At 54.1% G+C, this 22718-nt stretch overlaps 1 protein-coding gene across 1 annotated transcript; it reads right to left on the bottom strand.

Moving 5' to 3' along the window:
• Window positions 1-15024: 15024 nt before the first annotated feature.
• Window positions 15025-19281, bottom strand: LOC309682513 (guanylate-binding protein 1-like). The gene is made up of 9 exons (XM_082496606.1): window positions 19061-19281; window positions 18843-18970; window positions 18294-18403; window positions 17691-17978; window positions 17416-17651; window positions 16836-17122; window positions 16344-16556; window positions 16117-16219; window positions 15025-15987 (listed from the first exon to the last, which is right to left on the bottom strand). Exons 1-9 carry the CDS (start codon window positions 19251-19253, stop codon window positions 15848-15850), a joined length of 1698 nt encoding a protein of 565 aa, XP_082352732.1. The 5' UTR covers window positions 19254-19281; the 3' UTR covers window positions 15025-15847.
• Between the last annotated feature and the right edge of the window lie 3437 nt (window positions 19282-22718).

Raw genomic sequence — 22718 nt, 5'->3', positions numbered from 1 at the left:
ATTGGCGACCTCCTTTAAAAAGGCAGATTCCATTCTGCTGGCCAGGCCAGCAACATAGGCTGAGTCGGTGACAACGCTAAGATCTGTTGACCATTGGCAAAAGGCACAGACTACTGCCAGCAATTCGACTATTTGAGGGGAGCTGTGGAGCACTTGGACATCCTGCTGCCAGGGAGCCTCAGCGTCCGATCACCAAATGATGTAAAATCCGACCGGAGGTGGAGGCCCCATTGTGACAAGCAATCTCTGCCCCATAGAGTGACTCAGCTAGCGAGGATGAATGGCTTTACAGTTGCCACTCACCTCTCCGGGCCTGTACTCAGAATGTTGTGCTGACTCTGCAATGGGAGAGCTGCCCCCCCTGATACGAGAAACGGAGGCAGCCGCCCTGGGGGGTGGCCACAAGGGAGGCCAAGCTGTTGTAGAGGTGCTGGTAACATCCGCACCCGTATCAATAATTCCTTCCAGAGTTATCTCATTTTGACGGGTGGAGTGCCGGAGGCTACAACGGTAGGAGGGGCGTCTCGTGGAGACCTTCTGGGCCCACATGATCTGCACGGGCCCCGTCGAACTGAAACGATCTCTGTGAGAATCTTCCAGGCATCACGGCACCTGGCTCTGAAATGGCAGAAACTGTGCAATACGTGAGCCTTCAGGAATCTGACACGGAGGAGCAGGAGTCCATACCGCAATTTGAATCTCCCCGGTAAAGTCCACATGGATAACGCCAGGCAATGCAAACAGTCCCTGGCACATCGCCGAGGAGCGACTGAGAAGGAGGGTGCTCAGTCCATTGCCCAACGGTCCCTTAACCCCCGTAGGGATCAGGGTAGCGGTTGTATCAAAAAGCGTTACTGTGACTGCGGAGGCCATGTCCTTTCTGGCGCTTCCGCTGGTTCGGGCATAATGGCTGGGGCTGACAGGGGCAGGGGAGGGTGGCTTGTGTCATCATGTGCCCCCTCTGCGCGCTGCCCTGGCTGTTTCCCCGACCCGATGGCTGAAGCGGTCTGCTGTCTTGTCAAACCTGGAGTGACACTGGTTGGCGAAGTGACTCCCCTTTTTACATCACGGACCGAGTCCCATCTATCATGGGGATCGGGGGGAAACAAATCTGGCTCCTGCTCAGGATCGACTGGCCTGGGATCGAAAGGGTCGCCTGCAGGCGATTCCTGATCTCCCACAGCCCCCACCACCATGTCGGCTGACACCAAATCCAATGGAGCTGAGGTGGTCTTAGACTGTTCTCCGGGCTTTTGAGTATGCTGTTTCAAGGTCTCAAACAACGTCCACCATGCAGAGAGCCACCCTGCTGCTGTTTTGTCAGACCGGATTGCCGAGTCCCACAGTTTGACCCCTATCTGGTCCCAGGTTTTGGGATGGTAGATAGAACTGGAATCGATCCCCGGGCAGTTTGACCGAGCCCACATTAACAGCACTTTGAGATCTTAGAGGGTAGGGTTTTGCCGTGTTGTTTCAATATTTTCTGCATTATATTCACTGTGGTTCTCTGCTCCTGGGAAATATCATTCCCCATAGTCCCCGGCTGCTTACCTCCGTCAAGCGGTAGGTAATTAATCATGCACAATGCCGCTTCCTTTCAGCGATGCAAGTTCAGCCGCTTCCTCTCATTGTTTCAAGTTCAGCCACTTCCTTTCAGCGATGCAAGTTCAGGTGCTTCCTTTCAGCGATGCAAGTTCAGGCGCTTCCTTTCAGCACTCCAAGTTCAGCCACTTCCTTTCAGCAATCCAAGTTCAGCTGGGCTCTGCCACCGGTCTGCGGGATGCTGCTATTATAGCCCTGGGTGAAGTGAAACTTCAAGTCCCTGTTCAGGCGTCATTTTTGGCAGATTGAAAGACACGGACTCCGATATCCAGGATCGAAATCAGCTTTATTTAGCAAGCGTGCTCTTTATATACTTTTCTACCAAGGCCAGTAAGTTTCTACTTTACTTGTTTACACCACCGCGTGCTCTAAAAGATCACGTTCCCCCCGAAAAGGGAATCTCTCTTCCCCGTGAGCAGCACCTCCTTATCTAGGGAGTAGCTTCACACAACTTCATCATCTGCCACAACAGTGCTGCAGCTGCTTATTCCTCCCTATTCGTTCTACCACACTTAACCCTTCTTTTGCCTCAGTGCCCACACCTGCTCTCCCCTCCCAGGCCCTGATCCCATCCCTCTGACCCACCCCACGCGTCCCCTGGGCCATCTCAGTGCTCGCTGCAAACACCCAGCACTGACATGCTCATCCCACAGGCACCCCACACTTGGGGGTCCCCTCAGGTCCCCTGGGGACCCTCATCAATCCCTCATACCCCAGCCTGACCCCAGGACCCCCTCCTGGCTGACTGGTCCAGCTCAAAGTTTGCTGGTGAGTGCCCACCGGGACTGAGGAAGACACAGATATTTACCCCTCCGGCCAGCAGCAGGGACTCGGGCTCTCACCCGTGGTCCCACTCCAGACACTGGCACTGAGCCCCTCACTCACCCCAATCCCTTTTGCCCCCCGCTCTCCCCTCCACGTGCCCACTGACCAGTTCCCCACACACAAGCGTGCCCTCCCGTGCCCTGACAGTGGTTAGGGACTGCCTGGCCAGGTTGCAGCTCTGCAGAAAGGTCAATTTCATTGTATTTCATTGTACCCCATGAAATTTGGCCAACCTCTAGACAGGCATGATGTGGGGGAAGCACTGGCGGGTGTGGCCATTGCGTAATAGCAATGAAATGAAAATGGGATCGATCCACCTTCTCCAACTATCACTGCTTCCAGCTGCCTTCAGGTATCATAGAAAGGTTTAGGTTGGAAAGGACTGTGAAGATCATTGAGTGCTAATCCCCCTGCCATAGGCAGGGACACCTCCCTCTAGACCAGGTTGCCCAAGGCTACGTCCAGCCTGGCCTTGAACACCTCCAGGGATGGGGCCTCAACAACCTCTCTGGGCAACCTGGGCCAGTGCCTCACCACCCTCAAAGTGAAAAACTTCTTCCTACTGTTCAATCCTCCGGTTTAAAGTCATTCCCCTCGTCCTATCGCTACATACCCCAGTAAAAAGTCCTTCCCCAGCTCTCCTGTAGGCCCCCTTTAGGTACTGGAAGGCCACAATAAGATCTCCCCAGAGCCTGCTCTTCTCCAGGCTGAACAGTCCCATTCTTTCAGCCTCTCCTCATAGGAGAGGTGCTCCAGCCCTCGGATCATCCTCGTGGCTCTCCTCTGGACACACTCCAGCAGGTCCATGTCCTTCTTTTGTTGGGGACTCGAGAGCGGGATGCAGTACTCCAGATGGGGTCTCACCAGAGTGTAGTAGAGGGGCAGGATCACCTCCTTTGACCTGGCTGGTCACACTGCTTTTGATGCAGCCCACCTCTGCAGCCTGTCCAGTTCCCTCTGGGTGGCATCCCTCCCCTCCAGCGTGTCTACCTCGCCAAACAGCTTGCTATCATCAGCAAACTTGCTGAGTGAGCACTCGACCCCACTGTCCGTGTCACCGACAAAGATGTACAGGTCCCAGTACTGACCCCTGAGGAACACCACTCGTCACTGCTCTCCACTTGGACATCGAGACGTTGACCGCAACACTTTGAATGCGACCATCCAGCCAATTCTTTATCCACCAAGAGGTCCATTTTTTGAATCTGTTTCTCTTCAATTTAGAGACCGGGATATCATGTAGGACAGTGTCAAACGCTTTGCACAAGTCCAAGTAGATGACATCAATTGATCTTCCCTTGTCCACTGCCGCTGTACGCCCTTTGTAGAAGGCCACCAAATTTGTCAGGCATGACTTGCCCTTGGTGAAGCCATGCTGGCTGTCACCAGTCACCTCCTTGTTTTCTATGTGCCTCAGCAGAGTTGCCAGGAGGATCTGCTCCATGATCTTGCCAGACACAGAGGTGAGACTGACTGGCCTGTAGTTCCCTGGGTCTTCCTTATTTCCCTTTGTGAAAATAGGGGTTACATTTCCCCTTTTCCAGTCAGTAGGAACCTCGCCAGACTGCCACGACTTCTCAAATATGATGGCTGGTGGCTTAGCGCCTTGATCTGCCAGTTCCCTCAGGACCCGTGCATGTGTCTCATCAGGTCCCACGGACTTGTGCACCTTCAGATTCCTCAGGTGGTCTCGCACTGGATCTTCACCTACAGTGGGCGGTTCTCCATTTTCCCAATCCTCGTCTTTGCATTCTGCGTCACGGGCACTGCGGCTGCAGTCCTTGCCAGTGAAGACTGAGGCAAAAAAGTCATTGAGTTCCTCAGCTGTGTCTCTGTCCCGGGTAACCAGTTCTTGCGTTTCCTTCCGGAGAGGGCCCACACTTTCCCTACTCTTTCTTTTCTCACTGACATACTTAAAGAAGGATTTTTTGTTTGTCTTAATGTCCCAGGCCAGATTTAGTTCTGTCTGGGCTTTAGCTTGTCTGACCCGATCCCTGCCTGCTCAAACCAGTCCTCTGGATACCTCCCAGGCTACCCGCCCCTGTTCCCACTCCCTATAGGCCTCCCTTTTGCTTTTGGTCATGTCCAGGAGCTCCTTGTTCATCCATGCAGGCCTCCTGGCTTTTCTGCCTGCCTTCCTCTTTGTAGGGATGCAGGTAAATGTTTAAGGCAGTGTGGGGTGGGAGGGTGCAGAGAGCTCACTGGGGGGGAGATCTTCACAGCCTTCTACGTAGTAAGTCTTTGGATGCAGAGCAATGGAGGTGTGGGTGCTGGAGGAATCTCCAAAAGCCAGGGCCATCCCATGGCTGTCCTTGCCAGCAGGGTCCCTGAACACCGTGGGAGGGAGAATTCAGAAACCCCCCTGCTGTTCCCTCCAATGCAGACCCCCTTGCTCTGAGCAAGCCCCCTTGCCTCTCTCCCACCCAGCCAAGCCTCTGCCCTCAGGGCTGTGGGGTCCAAAGCACGAACCAGCTCCTCTGCAGCCAGAGCTCCAGCAGAGCCATGGGGCAGCTCTCCAGCATCTCCCCTGAAGAGCACACAGGCTGAGAGCAGCTGCCCAGCAGACCTCCACGATGCAAATCTGCCCCATAGAAACTTTGTTTTTTTCTGAAAAAGAGACCTTGAGAAGAGGTGAGAGGTTTAGTGGTCTGCAGTGGATCCCTCTGCTCTTGGCCGTGTCTGGTGGCTTTTGAGAGTAGGCCATGCGATCTAAAACCCCCATCAAAGATCTGGCTCCTGCCCCTACCGTTCCCATGAACCCATGGCTGCAGAGCAGGGTTGACTCCTGGGCAGCAAACCAGCAGATGCTCTGCTCCTCAGGGCACACGCAGCCAGCACCAACCAGAGCTCCAGCCATGGAGGTGAAGAAGGTCTCCTGCAAAAGGAAAAGGGAGTTGAGTGTAGCAGGGAGAGCATCCGTGAGAAGTTCCTTTGATTTTGCTCAGAGAACTCTCCCCTAATTTGTCACTGTCTTTCCCTCCACGGAAAGTGCCCCTTGCCCTGAGGCAGCACATGTCCAACAGCAGCTCCATCACCCACTTTTTCCCCCTGGAGTTTGCAGCCAAGCGGGAGCTGCAGCTCTTGCACTTCTGGCTCTTCCTGGGCATCGACCCGGCTGCCCTCCCGGGCAACAGCCGCATCATCAGAGCCATAGCCTGTGACCACCACCTCCACACCCCCATGTAATTCTTCCTCCTCAACCTCTCCCTCCTCAGCCTAGGCTCCATCTCCACTGCTGTCCCCAAATCTGTGGCCAATTCCCTGTGGGACACCAGGGCCATTTCCTATGCAGGATGTGCTGCCCAAGTGTTTCTGTTTGTCTTCTTCTTGTCAGCAGAGTTGTCTCTTCTCACCATCATGGCCTATGACCGCTACGTTGCCATCTGCCAACCCCTGCACTAGGGGACCCTCCTGGGCAGCAGAGCTTGTGTCCACATGGCAGCAGCTGCCTGGGGCAGTGGTGTCCTCCATGCTGTGCTGCACACGGCCAATCCATTTTCACTACCCCTCTGCCAAGACAATGCCATAAACCAGTTCTTCTGTGAAATCCCCCAGATCCTCCAGCTCTCCTGCTCACACTCCTCTCTCAGGGTAGGCTGCCTTCTTGTGGTTAATGTCTCCCTGGGGTTTGGGTGTTTTATTTTCATTGTCCTGTCCTATGTGCAGGTCTTCATGGCTGTGCTGAGGTTCCCTTCTGAGCAGGGACGGCACAAAGCCTTTTCCACGTGCCTCCCTCACCTGGCCGTGATCTCCCTGTATGTCAGCACTGGCATGTTCACCTACCTGGAGCCCCCCTCCACCTCCTCCCACTCACTGGATCTGCTCATGGCTGTTCTGTACTCGGTGGTGCCCCCAGCAGTGAACCCCCTCATCTACAGCATGAGGAACCAGGAGCTCCAAGACACACTGAAGAAGCTGAGTCAATCACTTTTCCTTCAGCAGCAATAAGCTGCTCAGGTCTCTTTACCAGCGATCTCCAGTCCATCTCAGGAAACACCTCGCCTTTGGGCATTTGGTCTGTGATCATCATGTTTGGCCAGGAGTATCTGCATGCACTCCACTTCTCCAGCGTCATGAGCCCAGTCTGTCTGAGGCAGAGGCCTTTGTACATGTCTGTGGCATGATGGTACAGCTGGTCTTCTGTGTCACATCTCTCTAATAAAAGGGGATTTCCTCAGTTCCAGTGTCTGGAGGTTGGACTCTTCTTCCCCAGCTGAAGTGGAGAACCGTCTGAAGAGGTTGCCCCTCCAAGGCCATGCTGCTGTGCTTGGGTTCTGCATGGGCTCGGGGGTGGAGGGCATGGGGCGATGTGTTGGGGAAGGCCTGGGCTGAGCTTTCACCTGTGGGTGACCTCTGGCCCAGGAGTTGGTGAATGCTCAGAAGGGCTCTGCCTTGGACTGTCTCCGCATGGGTTTTGGGCACCACAGCCTGCTCACTCTGCAGAGCAGCACCACCCTCTCAGGGCTCTGTGGGGAGCACGGGGAGGGCCAGGAGTGTCCAGCCAGGTCAGCACAGGCACATTGCCATGGGGAAAGGTTCTCTGGGGAAGGGACGTCCCTGGAGAAGAGCAAAGGAGCAACTCTGTGAGGGGAAGAAATGACCAGGAGAAAGGTATTTCTGCATGCAGCAGCTCGGGGCAGGCTGGTCTTTCGCTGGCGAGATGGGAAGAGGCGAGAAGTGGCTGGGCCGGGCTGGAAAGTGCCCGGCAGAGGAAAAGACCAAAGTTGGCTGAGCTGTGTGACCACGCAGGGTGAGGACTCAGCCCAGGTGGGTTGTGGTGCAGAGCCAGGGCTCCTTGAAGGGAGCTGAGACGTGCAGGCACAGGAGAGAGGAGCCTGGTCTGGAACAATAGTTGCAGCTCTGTTGCTTGGCCACCTCCGGGACAGGGTGGTGAGGGGGCCACGAAGCAGCATCCAGAGAGGGGCAGCAAAGACAGGCACAAACAAGGGATTCCTGTGCATTGCCGCCATTGTGCAGGTATGATTGTGGGGAAGGCAAAGCTCCCCTGGAGTCGGTTGCAAGGGCTGTCAAGGGCGAAACAAAGAGCTTTTATTGCTTGTTAGAGACCAAGGCTGAGCAAGGGAAATGCAGGGCTGCTGCTGAAGGGGAGGGAGATTTCACACCAGCAGACAGAGGGGCAGCTGAGGGACTCAAATGGCCTTTGTCTTTCCTGGAAAGGTCTCCAGGGCTCTGTGCTCAAAGAGAGGGCTGAAGGAGGAGGAGAGCCCATCTTGGCAGGAACCTCATGGAACGCCTCAAGGACAAATGCCAGTTTCTGCCCCTGCAGGGGACAAACCCTGGCAACGACAAAGGGTGGGGGCGACCTGGGTGGGGAGCAGCTCTGTGGAGAAGGATTTGGTGGTCAGTGATCTGGAGAGGAGCCAGCGGTGTGCCTTAAAGGAAGGGAGGCCACCAGTGTCCTGGTCTGTCTGACCAGGAGCATGGCCAGGAGAGCGAGGAAAGGGACTGTGCAGGTAACTGCATCCAGTTTCACATCCCCAGTACAGGTAGAATGTTGGTGGTAAGCTGGAGTGGGTTTAGCAAAGGTTGCCCAAGATGGTGGGCTGGAGCACTTGACTTATGAGAAGAGTCTGAGGGAGCGGGGCTTGTCCAGCCTGGAGAAGGGAAGGCCGAGGGGCACCTCAGTGCAGCCTACCAGTACCTACGAGGAGGTTACGGAGAATACAGAGCCAGGCTCTCCACTGGGGTGCATGTTGAGAGGGCAAAAAGCAGTGAGCGTAAGGTGATAGAGAAGAGCTTCAGGACGGAGAAAAGAAAACACTTTTTCTCCATGAACTCAGTGCACCGTTGGAACAGGTCACCCAGAGAGGCTGTGCCGTCTGTGTCCCTGGGGGGTTTCAAACTACGACTGGATCAAGCCTTGAAGAACCCGGTCTGACCCTCTTTCTGACCTGTTTGACTGCAGACCTCCCGAGGTCCCTTCCAACCTGAGCTGTCTTATGATCCTATGACCTCTGGCTGTGTTCCTGATGCTTATGGGTCGTGAATCCTCCTGTGCCCTATGTGGCCATGCAGTGCAAGGCATGGGAACTCCTCCTCCTCCTCCTCCTCGCTCTTCACTGCAACTGCAGCCTGGGAGGCACTGCCTCAGACCTCTGTGTCGTACTCTTGAAACTCATTGCAGTCAGCTTGAACCACCTCCACGTGCCTTGTCTGGCTGCGCACGGAGATGTAGGGAGAAAACCTGGGCTTTCCCGGGCTGGGATTTCTCCACCCCTGCAGTCTGCTTCTCTGCCCCTTCACTTTCTTTCCTACTTGAAGTTGAGACATGTGTGTTTTGGGAATGAGGGGAATGGACCCCAGACAGGACTCCTCAATACAGGCCTTGTATTCATGGTGAGGACCCCCTGCCCAGCCTCCACCTGCAGCTCCAGAGGGGCTCTAATCTCCTCTGCAATACCTGCCCATCCCAGGCAAACACCTCAGGTCCAGTCGGGCCTCCAAGAAAGGCACTGGATGTTTATGGCCAGGCCACTGAGGTCTGCCTGGAAAGGTGCGCATTTTTTTTCAACATTATTAATCAGTCAAAACAACTGAGTACTTTTAATGAAATCACCATGTTTTCCCACCATGTCAGAAAGGGAATGTCCCGGAAGTGCATTATTCATAGGAGAAGTATTGATCTTCCCCTCTACTTGCATGGCAGCTACTCTGTCTACTCCACTGTGAGTTTCTTCTCCCTCACCTTTCATGTGTTCCCACCTCTCCTGATTAAGTGACCTCGCCTGAGGGCATCTTTTCAGCAGTCTATCTCGACACATACCCTTCCCATGGCTGTCCAGGTTTCTCCCTCCCCTGGCTCGTTGGTCACTCAGATGCCTCCAAACTATGTGGTTGCTGCTTTGAGCTTCAGGGAATTAGAAAATTGCCCCATCTCTGAGAAATGTAATGAACTCTTGACACATATCCTTAATTATGTTTCTATCTATCCTTTCCTAACTCTATCTAAACCAGTTCTTGTGCAGATATCCCTTGTGGAAGGTGGCCCTCGTGAGGTGCAGCTTGGATATGGCGTGTGGAAAAGGAGAGTGTTTTGAAGGTTATCGAATTGCATCATGTGTGGCTTTTGTTTTTTGTGAATGAGGAGAAGTGCTCCTGTGGCAGTTCTCTGAGGAAAGCAGGAGGGAATTGGTGGCAAGGTGCTGTAACATCCAGCTGCAGCCTTCAGTGGAGAAGTCTGCTGTAAGGAGAAGTGATGCAAGGCCCAGGGGTCTGATGAGAGAAATGGAGGGGTTGGGGAGGTGAGGAGCAAGGATGTCCATCGAGTGTCTGGCGTCAAGGGACTGCTTCTCCTACCTGCCCATATCAGCTTAGGTGACCCTCTGGGTCAATACCAGTTTTAGAATGCTGTTTTCACTTCTTCAGCAAACTGAAAAGGAAAAAAGAATTGACTTTAAAACATATAAATACTTCATTAAGTAGTCATTGAAAACTTCCCCTTTAACTACCCTCCTGAAACCTCTCCAATTAGCTTCTGAAGACTTGAAGAACATTATGGGAAGAGACAAGGCACACGAGGGCTCTCTGCCTTGGAATGAGCCCCATGGTGGTTTTGGTGCTGAGTCCATGGACCTGCAGTGTTGAGAGGAGATTGCACAATCTGCTCAAGGAGTCAGAAGGAAACACTGAAGTTTCTTGGAGTATTAATGAGCCCCACTGAGGGCCAATTCCAAGACAGACTCCCCACAGAGTCATTAGAGCAGAAAATTGGAGGCAGTGATGACAGGCAGGCACAGGCCAAGCAGCGGTGGCTCTGGTGCTGAGTAAAGCCTTGGTGTGTTTTATCACGCCAAATGCCAAGCCCTGACCCCGGCCCCTCAGAAGAGAGATCACACACGGCTCAGGGCTCTTCCTGGGACGTGTGGGGTGTGATGCCAAGTGAAGGACAACAGTACAACACCTCCCAGCCTCCCCACAGTGTGCAAGGTGGCAACGTGGCCTCAGTGCCATGAGGTCAGTGTATCTCCTCATCAGCCTTGGTGGCAGAGACATCCGCCATAGCCAAGGGGACAACGACCTCAGTTCTCTCAAGGCCTCTTTGCCTTGCCAGCACCCTTGCCCATCTCCACCATAGGCTGTCCTACACTGTCCCAAGCCCGCACCTCTTTCTCTGCAGGCTGTGGACATCCAGCACATATCCCCACCTTTTCCTCACCCCGGCATGTCCCTTCCTTTACTGACATCTCTCCATCCTCACTGGCTGTTCCTTCAAACACAAAATCATCCGCTAACCCAGACTGCCTCTGAGCGAAATGTTGTGCCAAAACACCACTCTCCTTCAAGTGACATTTCTGTCTCCTCACATCCACCTGGACTTCCAGAACTGCAGTTTCTTGGGGTTTTCCTCTCTCATGCTCTTTCCTTCCACCAAAAAGCATGACATCATCTCTGAAAGTAACCATCAAGATTTCTCAGGCCACTACTGTATTTTCCTGAGCCTCCACTTCACCAGGCCAATGAGGTCCCCACCTCTCAGCTTTCCCACACATGGCCTTTAACCCCATCTTGGCAGACGTCTTATGGGCCCGCTCCAGTTCCTCCCCACTCCTCCAGAAAAGGCATGCCCACATGAGGCCACACTATTCCAGATGTGGCCCCACACGTGCTGAGTGCGGGCTGGGGGTTGATAACTCCCCTGGCCATGGTGGCCACACTGCTCCCAGTGCAGACCAGTGTGCACATGCCCATAGCTAGGGTTAGCACCACTGCCCTGTAATGCCCGGGCCCTTCTCCTCCAGGTTGCTGATCATCCAGTCCCGGTAGAAGCCTGCCTTGCTTTAAGAGGGGTTGTTTTGCTCCCTAATGTAGAAGGTCAGACCATCCTTCTGCTTCCTTGAAAACTTCTTGAAGTCTCAGTTGGCCAAATCCCTGAGTTTCTCAAGGTCTACTTGGAGTGAAGCTGCGTTGTGCCAACTGTTAGTGTCAGCGTGCTGGTGGCCCACTGATCTGTGGCATCCCTAAGAAGGTCACAGCATGAGGAAATTATAGGGCAGGGCAGATAAGAAATGAAAAAAGGAGATACTAGTTAAGTGACATTGCATGCCGAGGTAGGTACTACCATGGTGACCATCCCAGAAACACCAAATGTGGGACAAACCAAGGCAAAGCAGGCCCAGTGAGGGAAGGTTTAACAGGGGAGGGCTGTTTGTATGGGAGGGCCTGGGGGTGATCAAAGGGAAGAGCTCTGGAGGGGCAAAAGAGGGAAAAAGAAAATACAAGGTGAAGGCAAGGAAAAGGTCATGGCTGATCCTGGGCCGCATTAGACAAAGTGTTGCCCGCAGGTGGTGGGCGGTGATCCTTCCTCTTCATTCAGCACTGGTCAGGTCACACCTGGCCTACTGGTCCAGTCCTGGGCTCCTCAGTGCAAGAGAGTCTGGGACATACTAGAGAGACTCTAACAGAGGCCCAAGAAGATGATGATGCGACTGCAAGAGGTTGCCCAAGGGAGGTTGTGGAGCCTTGTGACGGATGCACAATCGACGAACAATTCATATCAGCAAATGCTAAAGACGATAGAGGAAAAGGAATTTTGTGTAGGATGTCAGGCACCTGCCTAGAAGCTGCCTGTCAGGGCAGGAAAGATAATAAAAGAGAGGAGCGAGATCAAAGAAATAGAAGGCAGGAAGGCAGTGAGCTATTGCTGTCCTTCAACGATGATCTGCCATCCGTTCCCTAAGCGAGCTCTGCCCTGCTGTCAGGAGAGCCGTCTGCATACAAGCTATGCACACACAAGGAGGATCCTGTGATACCCCGATATCCGCCACAGTAGATTATGCAAAATTAAAGCCACTGAAGGAAGGAGGCACTTAGGTTCTGATTCCAGCTGGTCCTTGATGACAGCTGGTGAGGTTTCTAATAGATACGGGAGCACAAATGGCAGTGCTAACACAAAGGGATGCCGAGAAGCTGGGTATGAGACCCAGACAGCAAAGAATTAAAGTCCCCAGGGTAAACGGAGGAAGTGTTATTTGCCAAAGCAGGAGAATCTGTTTATGTTCTCCGGAAAGGAAGCACATATCATCTACCGGCTTTGCAGTTAAAAAGCACAATGACTGGACGAAACTGGTGCCTGGCAGACTGTGGCGTGTGGTCCTTCGGGACAAGCACCGAGACCAACCCCGGTAGGAATTGGGAGGCTACAGTGCGTGCACTCTGCACAGCCCAGAAATCACCAGTGTACTGCAGGATCCGATTGCTGCTGCAGCAGGAAATGGAATTTTGCACGTCATAACAGACTCAGAAAAAAGGCACATTATTGTCCCACCCCTGTACAATTCACTCCTCTGGCCAGTCTGAAAACCGGGTGGGAGATGGCACCTGAGAGTTATCAACATAATAATATGTTATCGTGTATTGCTGTGCCGACACATCTCCGCTAATGGCTGCGTACCCGCTAGTGCAGCTCTAACAGCCACGCTCCAGGCAGCCGCACACCCCTGGATGGCCGTGCTCCATGTCGGAGATATGTTCTTTACGGTGCCCTCGCCGGAGGAGGATAAAGAGAAACTGGCTCTTCCTTGGGAAGGAAGACAATACCCCTTTAACAGACTCCCACAGGGCTACAAACATTCACCCGCGATCGCTCATGCTGCGCTTGCTGAACTTTCACAGAGCGTTCCGCTTCCTCAGGATGTGGAACTCTGCCAAGAGATTATATTCTTGGAGGAACTACTCCCGAGAGGGTGGGGGAGTGGCTGCAGCACTGTGGCAGGCACTCCGTAAAGCAGAAGTTGCGTTTCCAGATGAAAAATGCCAGGCAGCAAGTAGAGAAGTAAAGATTTTAGGTACTTCAGAGAGTTCAGGCGGTGCAGCAATTTCCCCGGTCACCTCTTCTGTGAAACAGAACAACTGCAGATGCCCCATTCTAGGAAAGAATGACAACAGCTTACGGGTCCTTCAGGTACTGGAGGAAACAAACCCGTACCTGGATTTTCTATCATTGCTTGCCCGCTGTACTCACTTTTATGAAAGGAAAATCCATGGAAATGGAAGGCAGAACATGAAGAGGCAGTCAAAGCCCTCACACAGGAGTTAAAAACCTACCGGTCACTGGGGCCTGTGCACCCCTGAGACCCTGTTATAGCAGAGAGGGCTCTGCAGTACATGGTACTTAAGGGAATCTCTTTCAGACTGGCAAGGTGGCCAAAAAGGCCTTTAGTGTTCAGGTTGACTGCATTTAAAGAGACAGAACAGAGGTGTTTGGAGTGGGAAAAGGGCCTTTTGTCTTTAGTCCAAGCGGTTAAACAAGGAGAGCCACACTGGGGTCATCCGTTTGGAAAAACCCTGCCGAGACTCATAATGTGTCCCCGCTCTGGGACTGATACGGGGAAAGATACCAGTACACCTCCCCTGGAGATGGGGTTAACCATTGGAGGATTGCTCATCCTTCTCTCAGGAGTGACAATGGCTATTATTTATGCTCATCAATGTGGTAAGTATAGTGCAGTCCACAGCATACGTTTTTCCCAGTTTCCAAGTTATACCATCTACCATAGCAGCACCTCTAAGGGAAGGCGACGAGGGCACATTGCTCAGTGAGATGGAAGTGCCCAGTGCTCAGAGGGTGGTGGTGAATGGAGTCCAATCCAGTTGGTGTGCAGTCACAAGTGGTGTTCTCCAGGGCTCAGTGCTGGGGGTGGTTCTCTTTATTATCTTTATCAATGACCCGGACGAGGGGATCAAATGCACCCTCAGTAAGTTCGCAGATGATACTAAGCTAGGTGGTCGTGTTGATCTGCTTGAGGGTAGGATGGCTCTACAAAGGAAACTGGACAGGCTGGACCGATGGGCCGAGGCCAATGGTATGAGGTTCAAGAAGGCCAAGTGCCGGGTCCTTCACTCGGGTCACACCAACCCCAGGCAGTGCTACAGGCTTGGGCAGTATTGCTGGAACGCTGCCTGGCAGAAAAGGGCCTGGGGGTCTTTAAAAGACGTGTAGGTGTGTCCCTTAAAGACCTGATTCAGTGGTGGAAATTGCAGTTTTAGGTAGTATTACATGAAACGGGTTCAAGTTATGCCAGGTGAGGGTTAGACTAGATATGAGGAAAAATTTTTCACTTAAATGGTTGTTAGACATTGGAATGGGCTGCCCAGGGAGGGGGTGGATTCGCCATCCCTGGAGGTGTTTAAAAAAGGGGTAGACGTGGTACTTGGGGACATGGTTTAGAAGCGGTTTTGCCAGGGTAGCTTAGTGGTTGGACTTGATGCTCTTCAAGGTCCCTTCCAACCTCAGCAATCCTATGGTTCTATGTGGTGGGGCGGCTCCCAGGACTAGAGTGTGGCAAGGGAGGGTCTCACGGTGTGGGGGCTCAGGAGGGCAAAGAGCACCGGCACAGGAGCCTGTGGAGGAGCAGAGCCTGGGCTTTGTCCTCGGGAGCTTCCCCAGGACCTTGCTGGGTGAGCAGGGGCTGTGCTCTGCAGACCTTCCTCTCTCACGGGCAGACCTCCCCTGCAGGGATGGAGTGCCCACAGCGCAGGGCTCCATCGTGCGTAGCGGTGGCTTTGAAGACAAACGCCGTAACTCCAAACATCCCCCCTCCCTCCCGCTTTGCCCCAGTTTCCGTTGCTGGGGCACAGGCTCATATGGTCCGGGATATCGCTTTGGTCAGTTGGGGTCAGCTGTCCCCGCCGTGTCCCCTCCCAACTCCTTGCCCACCCCCGGCCTACTCCCTGGTGGATGAGAAACAGAAAAGGTGCAGACACGCTTCGGTGACAGCTAAAACAGGGGGGTGACACCAACAAATCCAAAACACACAACCACCCCGGCATCTAAGGAGAACATTAACTCTCTCCCAGCCAACCCCAGTACAATAGGGGGGACACCTCCCATGAACCCTCTGTACAGCAGCCACCTCCTGCTGTACCACCCCAGACACCCTCGGGAAGGGGCACTTGGGGATCTCTTGGGTTCAAGATAGTCAAGAGGCAGCAGCATGCAGATGGGGTGAGCGAGCAGAGAGCACGACAGCCCTCTCGGGACAACTTCCTCACCGCTTCAGAGGGAGAAGAGCCTCCTGAAGGACCAGGGTGGGAAGAGCTACGGAGCAGAGGATGGCTTTCACCCACTGCTCCCTGGGTCACGGGCTCACTCCTTCTGGGTCCCTCTGCCCAGGACCGATGCCAAGCAAACCAGGTAGCGCCCACCACGGGGATTCCTGCTCTGCTCACAACCTCACAACGTTCCCCATGCCTTCAGATGGAGGGAGAGAGCAGGTGCTCTGGGAGGGAAGAGGACAACAGCTTCTCCTGGAGGAGACACGCATGAAAGCACTATCTACAGTGCAGTACAAGCGAACACTGAGGTCACTTCTCTACTCTACAGCAAGCGTCTTGCAGGAAAGGCTTTCAAACTTTAACAGAATGTTACATGGGCACAATACACACCTCTCTTACTTTGTGACTACAGTCTTGGTAAATATTTCAATGCTTTCATAAGGGAAAACACCATAAGCGTGGCATTTGAGAATATACGCTCTCTATTCATCGCCTTCCACCGGTCCTCCCACTCCTTCTGAGCTCTCTCATACTGCTCCTGTGCACCTGTGGACAGATGAACAGAGGTGTTGCAAAGGCGGGAGCTGAGCCCCCAGGCTCCCAAGGACTACTCTTGTCCCCCCCACCAAGCTTGGCCCTCGACAGGCAGTGACATTTCTGCCCCCCAGAAGTTACTTTTCAGTTCCCTGTCCTTCTCTGCCAGGGAGAGTTGGGTGTTGACGATGATTTTTTCCAGAGCCTCTATGCGCGGGAGGAACTCCAGCAGGACAGCATCAGCCTGCAAGAGCACAGATAGAAGAGGAGTCGAAGGGAGAAACAGCAGTTGGGGGAAATGGTTTCCTGGGGGAAGGGCATGCGACGTGGAGCCTCTCCCCTTGAAGGGGAGCTGCTCTTGTGCCTACCTTCACCCCCTTGCCAGGCAGCTCCCAATATTTCTCCAATAGTGCCTGCTGGTCTCGTTTGAACAGCTCATAACCCCCTGACACACTGTACACACCAGCACTGATGTTTTTGTCTATGTCTTGGTAGAGGTTCCAGAGAGCAGCCTCGCAATTGCGACGGGACACCTCCTCGTTGGCCTTGCAGAACGTCACCTTGATGGCCTCCACCTGGCGCTGTCCAGAAAGATGCAGAGCAAAGGCATCAGCCCAGGCTGAGCTGCGGCCACCTCTCTCATCCTAGGCAAAAATCAAGCCCTGTTGCCACGGCAATTGGAATCTCCATCTGTGGAGTGATCAGCTGGCAGGTGGGAGATGGGGAGGGCACTGTGCACCCACGGACATCTCTGCACCGAGTTGCACGGGAGAAGAGGGCATGCCAGGGACAAGAATTAGTCAGCAGGAGAGAGAAAACATGTCCCTGGGGGAATCCCAGCTGGGCTGGGGAGCACCTACTGTAAGATCTGCCTGGAAATGGCAGATGTCATCCCCGAATGCCTGTTTCTGGAACAGCTCCAGTGCCTCCCGCTCACACTGGCTGTGCAGATCCAGGAGCTCCTCAACGGTCTCCGTCGGCAGCTGCGCCCGCTCATCCATCAGATCGTGGTACAACTTCACAGCCTCTTCCACTGCCGCTGCATTTGCAATCTTGGCCAGGGCGAGCACCGCACTCTCCAGGCATGGCACTGCCCCGCTCTGGATGGCCTCCACGTAGGCCTCTGCCAGTTTCCCCAGCACTGCCAAGGACGACCGAGGATGAGAGATCGGCAGCCCCAACACAACCCAGGCTCCCCTTCGGCCCCGGCTCCTGCCATATCCCTGCTGCCTCCCTGCCAGAGCCTGCCTCAACTTCTCTTCCAAACTCTTTCCCACCCGCCTCCAACACCCAGAACCTCCAAATCCAGAGGCAGGCACAGCAGCCAGCAGAAAACCTCTCCCTTTCCCCACCGGCATCATTTCACTATGCATTTGACCCCTCCCCAGACACAGTGCCAGGAGCAGCTGGCCACCCAACCCTCTGGACAGCCGTACTCACATGTTCCTGTTACGATGCCGCCACCGGGGATGGTCTTAGGTGAAGACTTCTCCCAGATGTGCCTGCAGAATTTCTCCGCCTGCTGCTGGAATTCAGGATTGATCTCATGATCCTGAAGCTCCTCCAAGCGGACCAGGTCCCTCTTGTGGGCTGGCTGCTCAAAAACAAAGCACTTGCGATTTGGAAAGAGCTGGCAGAGGCATTCCCGGGGCTCATTGTAGCGCTGGATCTCTGGGCTGTTACCTGTGGGGTAAGGGGACACGGAGCAAGTTCACCGGGCTTGGGCTGCTCTTGACTTACCCTGAAATGCCGCTGAGTGTGGGGCTGGACGTCTCCAGCAGCACAGCACCATTCCCTTACCAGCCTTTAAATTCAGTGCCATCTCCAAGTAGTCATCCTCAGAGATTTCCTTCCCATCCACCTCCATCTGCAGCGTGAAATCCCGGACAGTCCAGACAAATGTCGGGAAGAAGGAGACAAACTTTTCGGAATCCTTCCGTTTATCGTTACTCTGCTCGAGTGCTGCTTTCAACTTGACATGCTCAGACAGCTTCATCACATAGCTAGGGAGCTGGCTAAGGAAAGAGGGAGCTCTGCTCTGAAGGCAGGGGCATCGCCATCCTGCAAGCCCCCAGCACTTCCTGGGCAAGAGGGGAGACTCTGCAGGGACAGACAACTGCAGGGAACCACCGGAAGGAGGAGGGAGAAAAAGCCTCAGCCCTCAGCTCCACCACATGGCACTCCTGAGGACTCAAAGCACATCACTGGGCACCACCAGAAGGTTCTGCCACTGTTGGAGGAAGTAACATTTGTCAAGCCCTTGCCCACCACACAGGCAGAGGAGGGCATCCCTGGTGCTGCTGTCCCACCAAGGATACTGCAGTTGCTCCATGGCCTGCTGGTCAATGGTGCCTCTGCTGTTGTAGATCAGGGTGCTGGAGAGCAGTACGGTGAGCACAAAGATCCAGGTGTCGTTCTTGGTGTCGCCCTGGAAGAACAACCCATGCCTCTTGTTAACAACACTCTCAAAGTCTGAGCAGAACCCCAGAGCCCCAGACCCTGAGCACCCCTAACCAACACGCCATGGCAAGCCCACTCTTTGGAGACATCCACCCCCATGCCACCCCCATATCTTTCTGCAGCCGCGTTATCCTCAACTCTTTACTCCCAGGGTGCCACCACACCTCTATCCAAGTGCTCCCTGAGCTCCCCATTCCCGTTCTGCTGCTCTTTGCCAGAGAAGCAGATGAATTTGGCACTTTCTCTACCCCAACCGCCTTCCCCATGGCCGCCGGCTCTTCCCAGCACACAGGCTGAAGGCCTCCACCGGTGGTGGGAACACCTGCACTCTGGTCCCCGTGGCTGGGCCCTCAAGAGCTTCCCCAAGTGCTGGGAATGCACAAAGGCAGCTTCTGCCTCTGCCACACCTTCTCCACGTCGCCCAGCCCTTCAGTGTCCAGCAGCACCAGAGTGTGTCCAGGCTGGCAGGGGTGAGGTACACACCACATCCAGATCCCTTTGGTGTGGGACTGCAGGCCGCAGCCCAGGGAGAAACCTGTGGGGAGGAGGCATGGCTCTCCAGAGTGCTACATAGAGAGGGGGAAACCCAGGTACCTTGGCCAGCCAGGGCCGGGACCTCCCTCACCTTTCCTCTGACCAGCCAGCCTGTTCATGAGGTAGGACTTGCCAGTGCGGTACAGCCCCGTGATGCCCACCACCACCACAGGCTGGGTGATCTCCAACAGCACCTGCAGGGCCTCCTGATGCACCACCAGCCTCTTCGTCTGGCTGTTCTCTATGAGGCAGACAGGCTCCGGCATGTGCACTTCAGATGCCATTGCTGACGCAAACGCAGCCTGCGGAGGAGACGGCGAGACGGCATGCTTAACAAGGTGGGGGCACCCCACAGTCCAAACAGGGACAGTCCTTATCACCCTGCTTCATTTCTCCAAGCCAATCATGCTTTGCATCAAATTCCTTCCACCACACCTCCTCTTTTGGCCCATCGCAAGCGATGCTGCCAAGACAACGACGACACTTGGAAGAGGTGCACAGCCCCTTCCCGTTGGCCACACAACAGGAATGGCTCAATTCCGCAAAGCCCACTGGGACCGTGGCAGTGCTCTGCATTGTGTCCTGAACCCCCCGTGGAAGTTTGCTGAGTGCCGAATTGTGCAGAAATGGGTGTGGGACAGAGCAATGGCCTCAGGCAGGGCTCTAGGGCAGAGGAATGGCTGCAGAGTCACAGCAGCACCAAGGGAAGGATAGGTTAGGGGGTGAAATTCAAGCTTCTGGGAGCTGCCTAGCAATGTCTCCATAAATTTCTCACACCCGACCCCGTCAAACCCCGTCTCTCCCCCCACTGTGCCTCTCACTGGGACATGAGTTTCTGAACTATATGCAGTTAATTTTCAGTATAAGAAGAGGCTTAGCTAAAACGTGAAGTTCCTGAACAGAATTGGTCTTGTTTTACCTCAAAACACAACAACCATGACAAGCCCCCACACCTGTGGCTTCCCGGGGTCAGAAGGAGGCATTCCGCAGCCCCAGTGTGCAGGGCTGCTTGCCCGGGCTGGGGGGAGGCGTGAGGGGAAGGGACTCACCGCTGTCTTCGTCCCCTCTCCGGGGCTGCAAGAGCTTTGCTGCAGCCTGGGTCCTGCCCTGACTTTTATCCTCTGCCCGTGGCCAGCAGCCCCTCTCCCGTTGTTCTGGGAAATCAGGGAGTCCGAGGGAGGAAATTGAAACTCAGGATCTGGGAGCATGAAAATTAACACTATCCCAGCCAAAACCAGCACAGAATGAACAAGAAGTTGGGAAGGGACACAGCCACCACAGCTGACCCCCAACCGACCATTTTGCTTTGTTTGCACACACTTTGCTTTTGCTTTGTCTATTAAAACATTATGATCTCGACCTATGAGTTCTCTCCCTTCTGATTCTCTGCCCCATCCCACCCAGGGAGGGGCAGCCACTGGCTGCGTGGTGCTTAGTTGCTAGCTGGGGTTAAACCACGACAAGCCCCAGCCATCACCAGCCCCTCCCGGGCTCCAGTAAATCCCATGAACAGACGTGGAGGCAGCACAATGGCTCAGCCCATGCCCAGACCCAGAAGCTGCCCCACGGCAACCTCCCGCACCCCCCGCGACTCACTGTGGCAATGGCCAGCTCCACGCACACTGCCCACTGCTGGGCTTTGAATCCTCTCTGAGGACCTCACAAGCACTGCCCTCTTCCAGGCACAGCAAGGCGATCCCCAGGGGGGGACAAGAGGCTGCCCCTCATGTCAAGGGCACTCCCCGCATAGTAGGGAGGAGAGAAAAGGTTCGGGCATAGCGCCCCAGCTTCGGCCAGTCCTAACGCGCGTGCAAAGCCACAGGGGGGTGAACACCCGCTCCCAGCCACCCATTCCTCTTGCTCAGTGCCAGAGCCTACGGAGACGTTTGGGCCACCTCCTCCTCCCACCCGCTTGGGTCCCTGTCACTTGCTGGGGACCCCGTGGCTTCCCGGGGTCAGAAGGAGGCATTCCGCAGCCCCAGTGTGCAGGGCTGCTTGCCCGGGCTGGGGGGAGGCGTGAGGGGAAGGGACTCACCGCTGCCTTCGTCCCCTGTCCGGGGCTGCAAGAGCTTTGCTGCAGCCTGGGTCCTGCCCTGACTTTTATCCTCTGCACTTGGCCAGCGGCCCCTCTCCTGCTATTCCGGGAAATCAGAGAGTCATAGAGCGAAAGTGAAAATCAGGCACTGGTAGGCAGGAGGAAAACCCCACCCAGAGAGACCGCCCATGGTTTGACAGGGCCCACAAGCTCAGCACAGGAACTGGGAGCAGACAATGTAAAGACAGTTTAATAACTGAAGGACCAAGAACAAAAAACAAGCAACCCAAAAGCAAACCCTCACCACCTCCCAACCGCATGTTATTCCACACCGGGGCATGAACTATTCCCCTAATGTCTGCGCACCCCACATCGCTTTTCCCCCCGGCTTGTGGTGGAGTGAAAGACACGAGCTCCGATATGCAGGATTGAAATCAGCTTTATTAAGCAAGCGTGCTCTTTATATAGTTCTCTTCCAAGACCAGTAATTTTCTACTTTACTTGTTTACACCATCGCATACTCTAAAAGATCACGTTCCCCCTGAAAAGGGAATCTCTCTTCCCTGTGAGCAGCTCTCCTTATCTAGGGAGTACCATCACACAACTTCATCATTTGCCAAAACAGTGCTGCAGCTGCTTATTCCTCCCTATTCGTTCTACCACACTTAACCCTTCTTTTGCCTCAGTCCCCACATCTCCCCCTTTTTTTCTTTTGTTGAACAATTAGCACTGTGTTGATTGACTTTTTCAACATTCTCTGCATATATTGTAAAAGGCACAGTAAAAAGCACGGTTCTGCAAAGCAGCATGTCCAACCGAGTCTACATCCATTAATAAGCTAGACAGAGACAGCGACGTGGCATTGCTCTGTTTGGTAAGCCAGCACTCAAATTTATTCAACGTGGCTAAAGCTTGTGAAGCAGCATCTCCTGCTGCAAGCATAAAGGACGTAATTATCTCCCCTTTACTCCAAAACCCCACGTTATCGTTGCATTCGCTCTGAAAGGCGTGGGCCGATCGTTTGGGGCGTCGATGATGTTTTGTAAAATTCAGAATCGTTGATGTATTTGGGGTCAACTGCGTAAGTCTTCCCGGACTACAGGGCCCTCCCCTTATATGTGAGGGTACACCTCCCCAAGCTCGATCGCCACAGATAAAGAGCCCCCGCAGGAGCTGTAAAGGCACATTGCTGGAGCGGGAGACCTTACTACTGCTCTAGCTGCACCAGGCCGTGTTATTTCTATACATAGACAGAGAAGAATTAACATTCGGTGCTCGTATACTTAAAATTGTTTCCAGTATACTGAAAAATTAGACAGCTATCCATTTTGATTGAGCCTAGGAGTTCATTCTCCTGTGGCTCATGGGGTAGGGGTGGCAAGTGAGGAGCCCACCCATCCCAGTTATCAGCCAAAGCCGATGAGTTTCCAAAATGCCTTGCTTGTTCATGGCTTGGCCAGTTGTCTGCTGGGACACCAACGAGACATGTGGAAAAGGGGTTTCCTGGGGTAGGCAGCGAAAGGCGCAGGGTGTCCTGGCTGGTCTTGTTTGCCAAAGTTACGCAGATGTTTTCCTTGGGTGCCGGTGGGATCCATAGCACATCTCCTGGTTCTGCTGTCATCACGATGACAAGGATGACTGCAGCGACGGTCGGACCCATCTCACCAACACGTATCTTGGTGCAGTATCTGTGGAGACACAAGCATATCCTCGA

Source organism: Vanellus vanellus, assembly GCF_965231255.1.
Source record: "Vanellus vanellus genome assembly, chromosome: 30".
NCBI lineage: Eukaryota > Metazoa > Chordata > Aves > Charadriiformes > Charadriidae > Vanellus > Vanellus vanellus.
The sequence above is the reverse complement of the archived record's forward strand: the minus strand, read 5'-3'. Positions and strand labels throughout refer to the sequence as shown.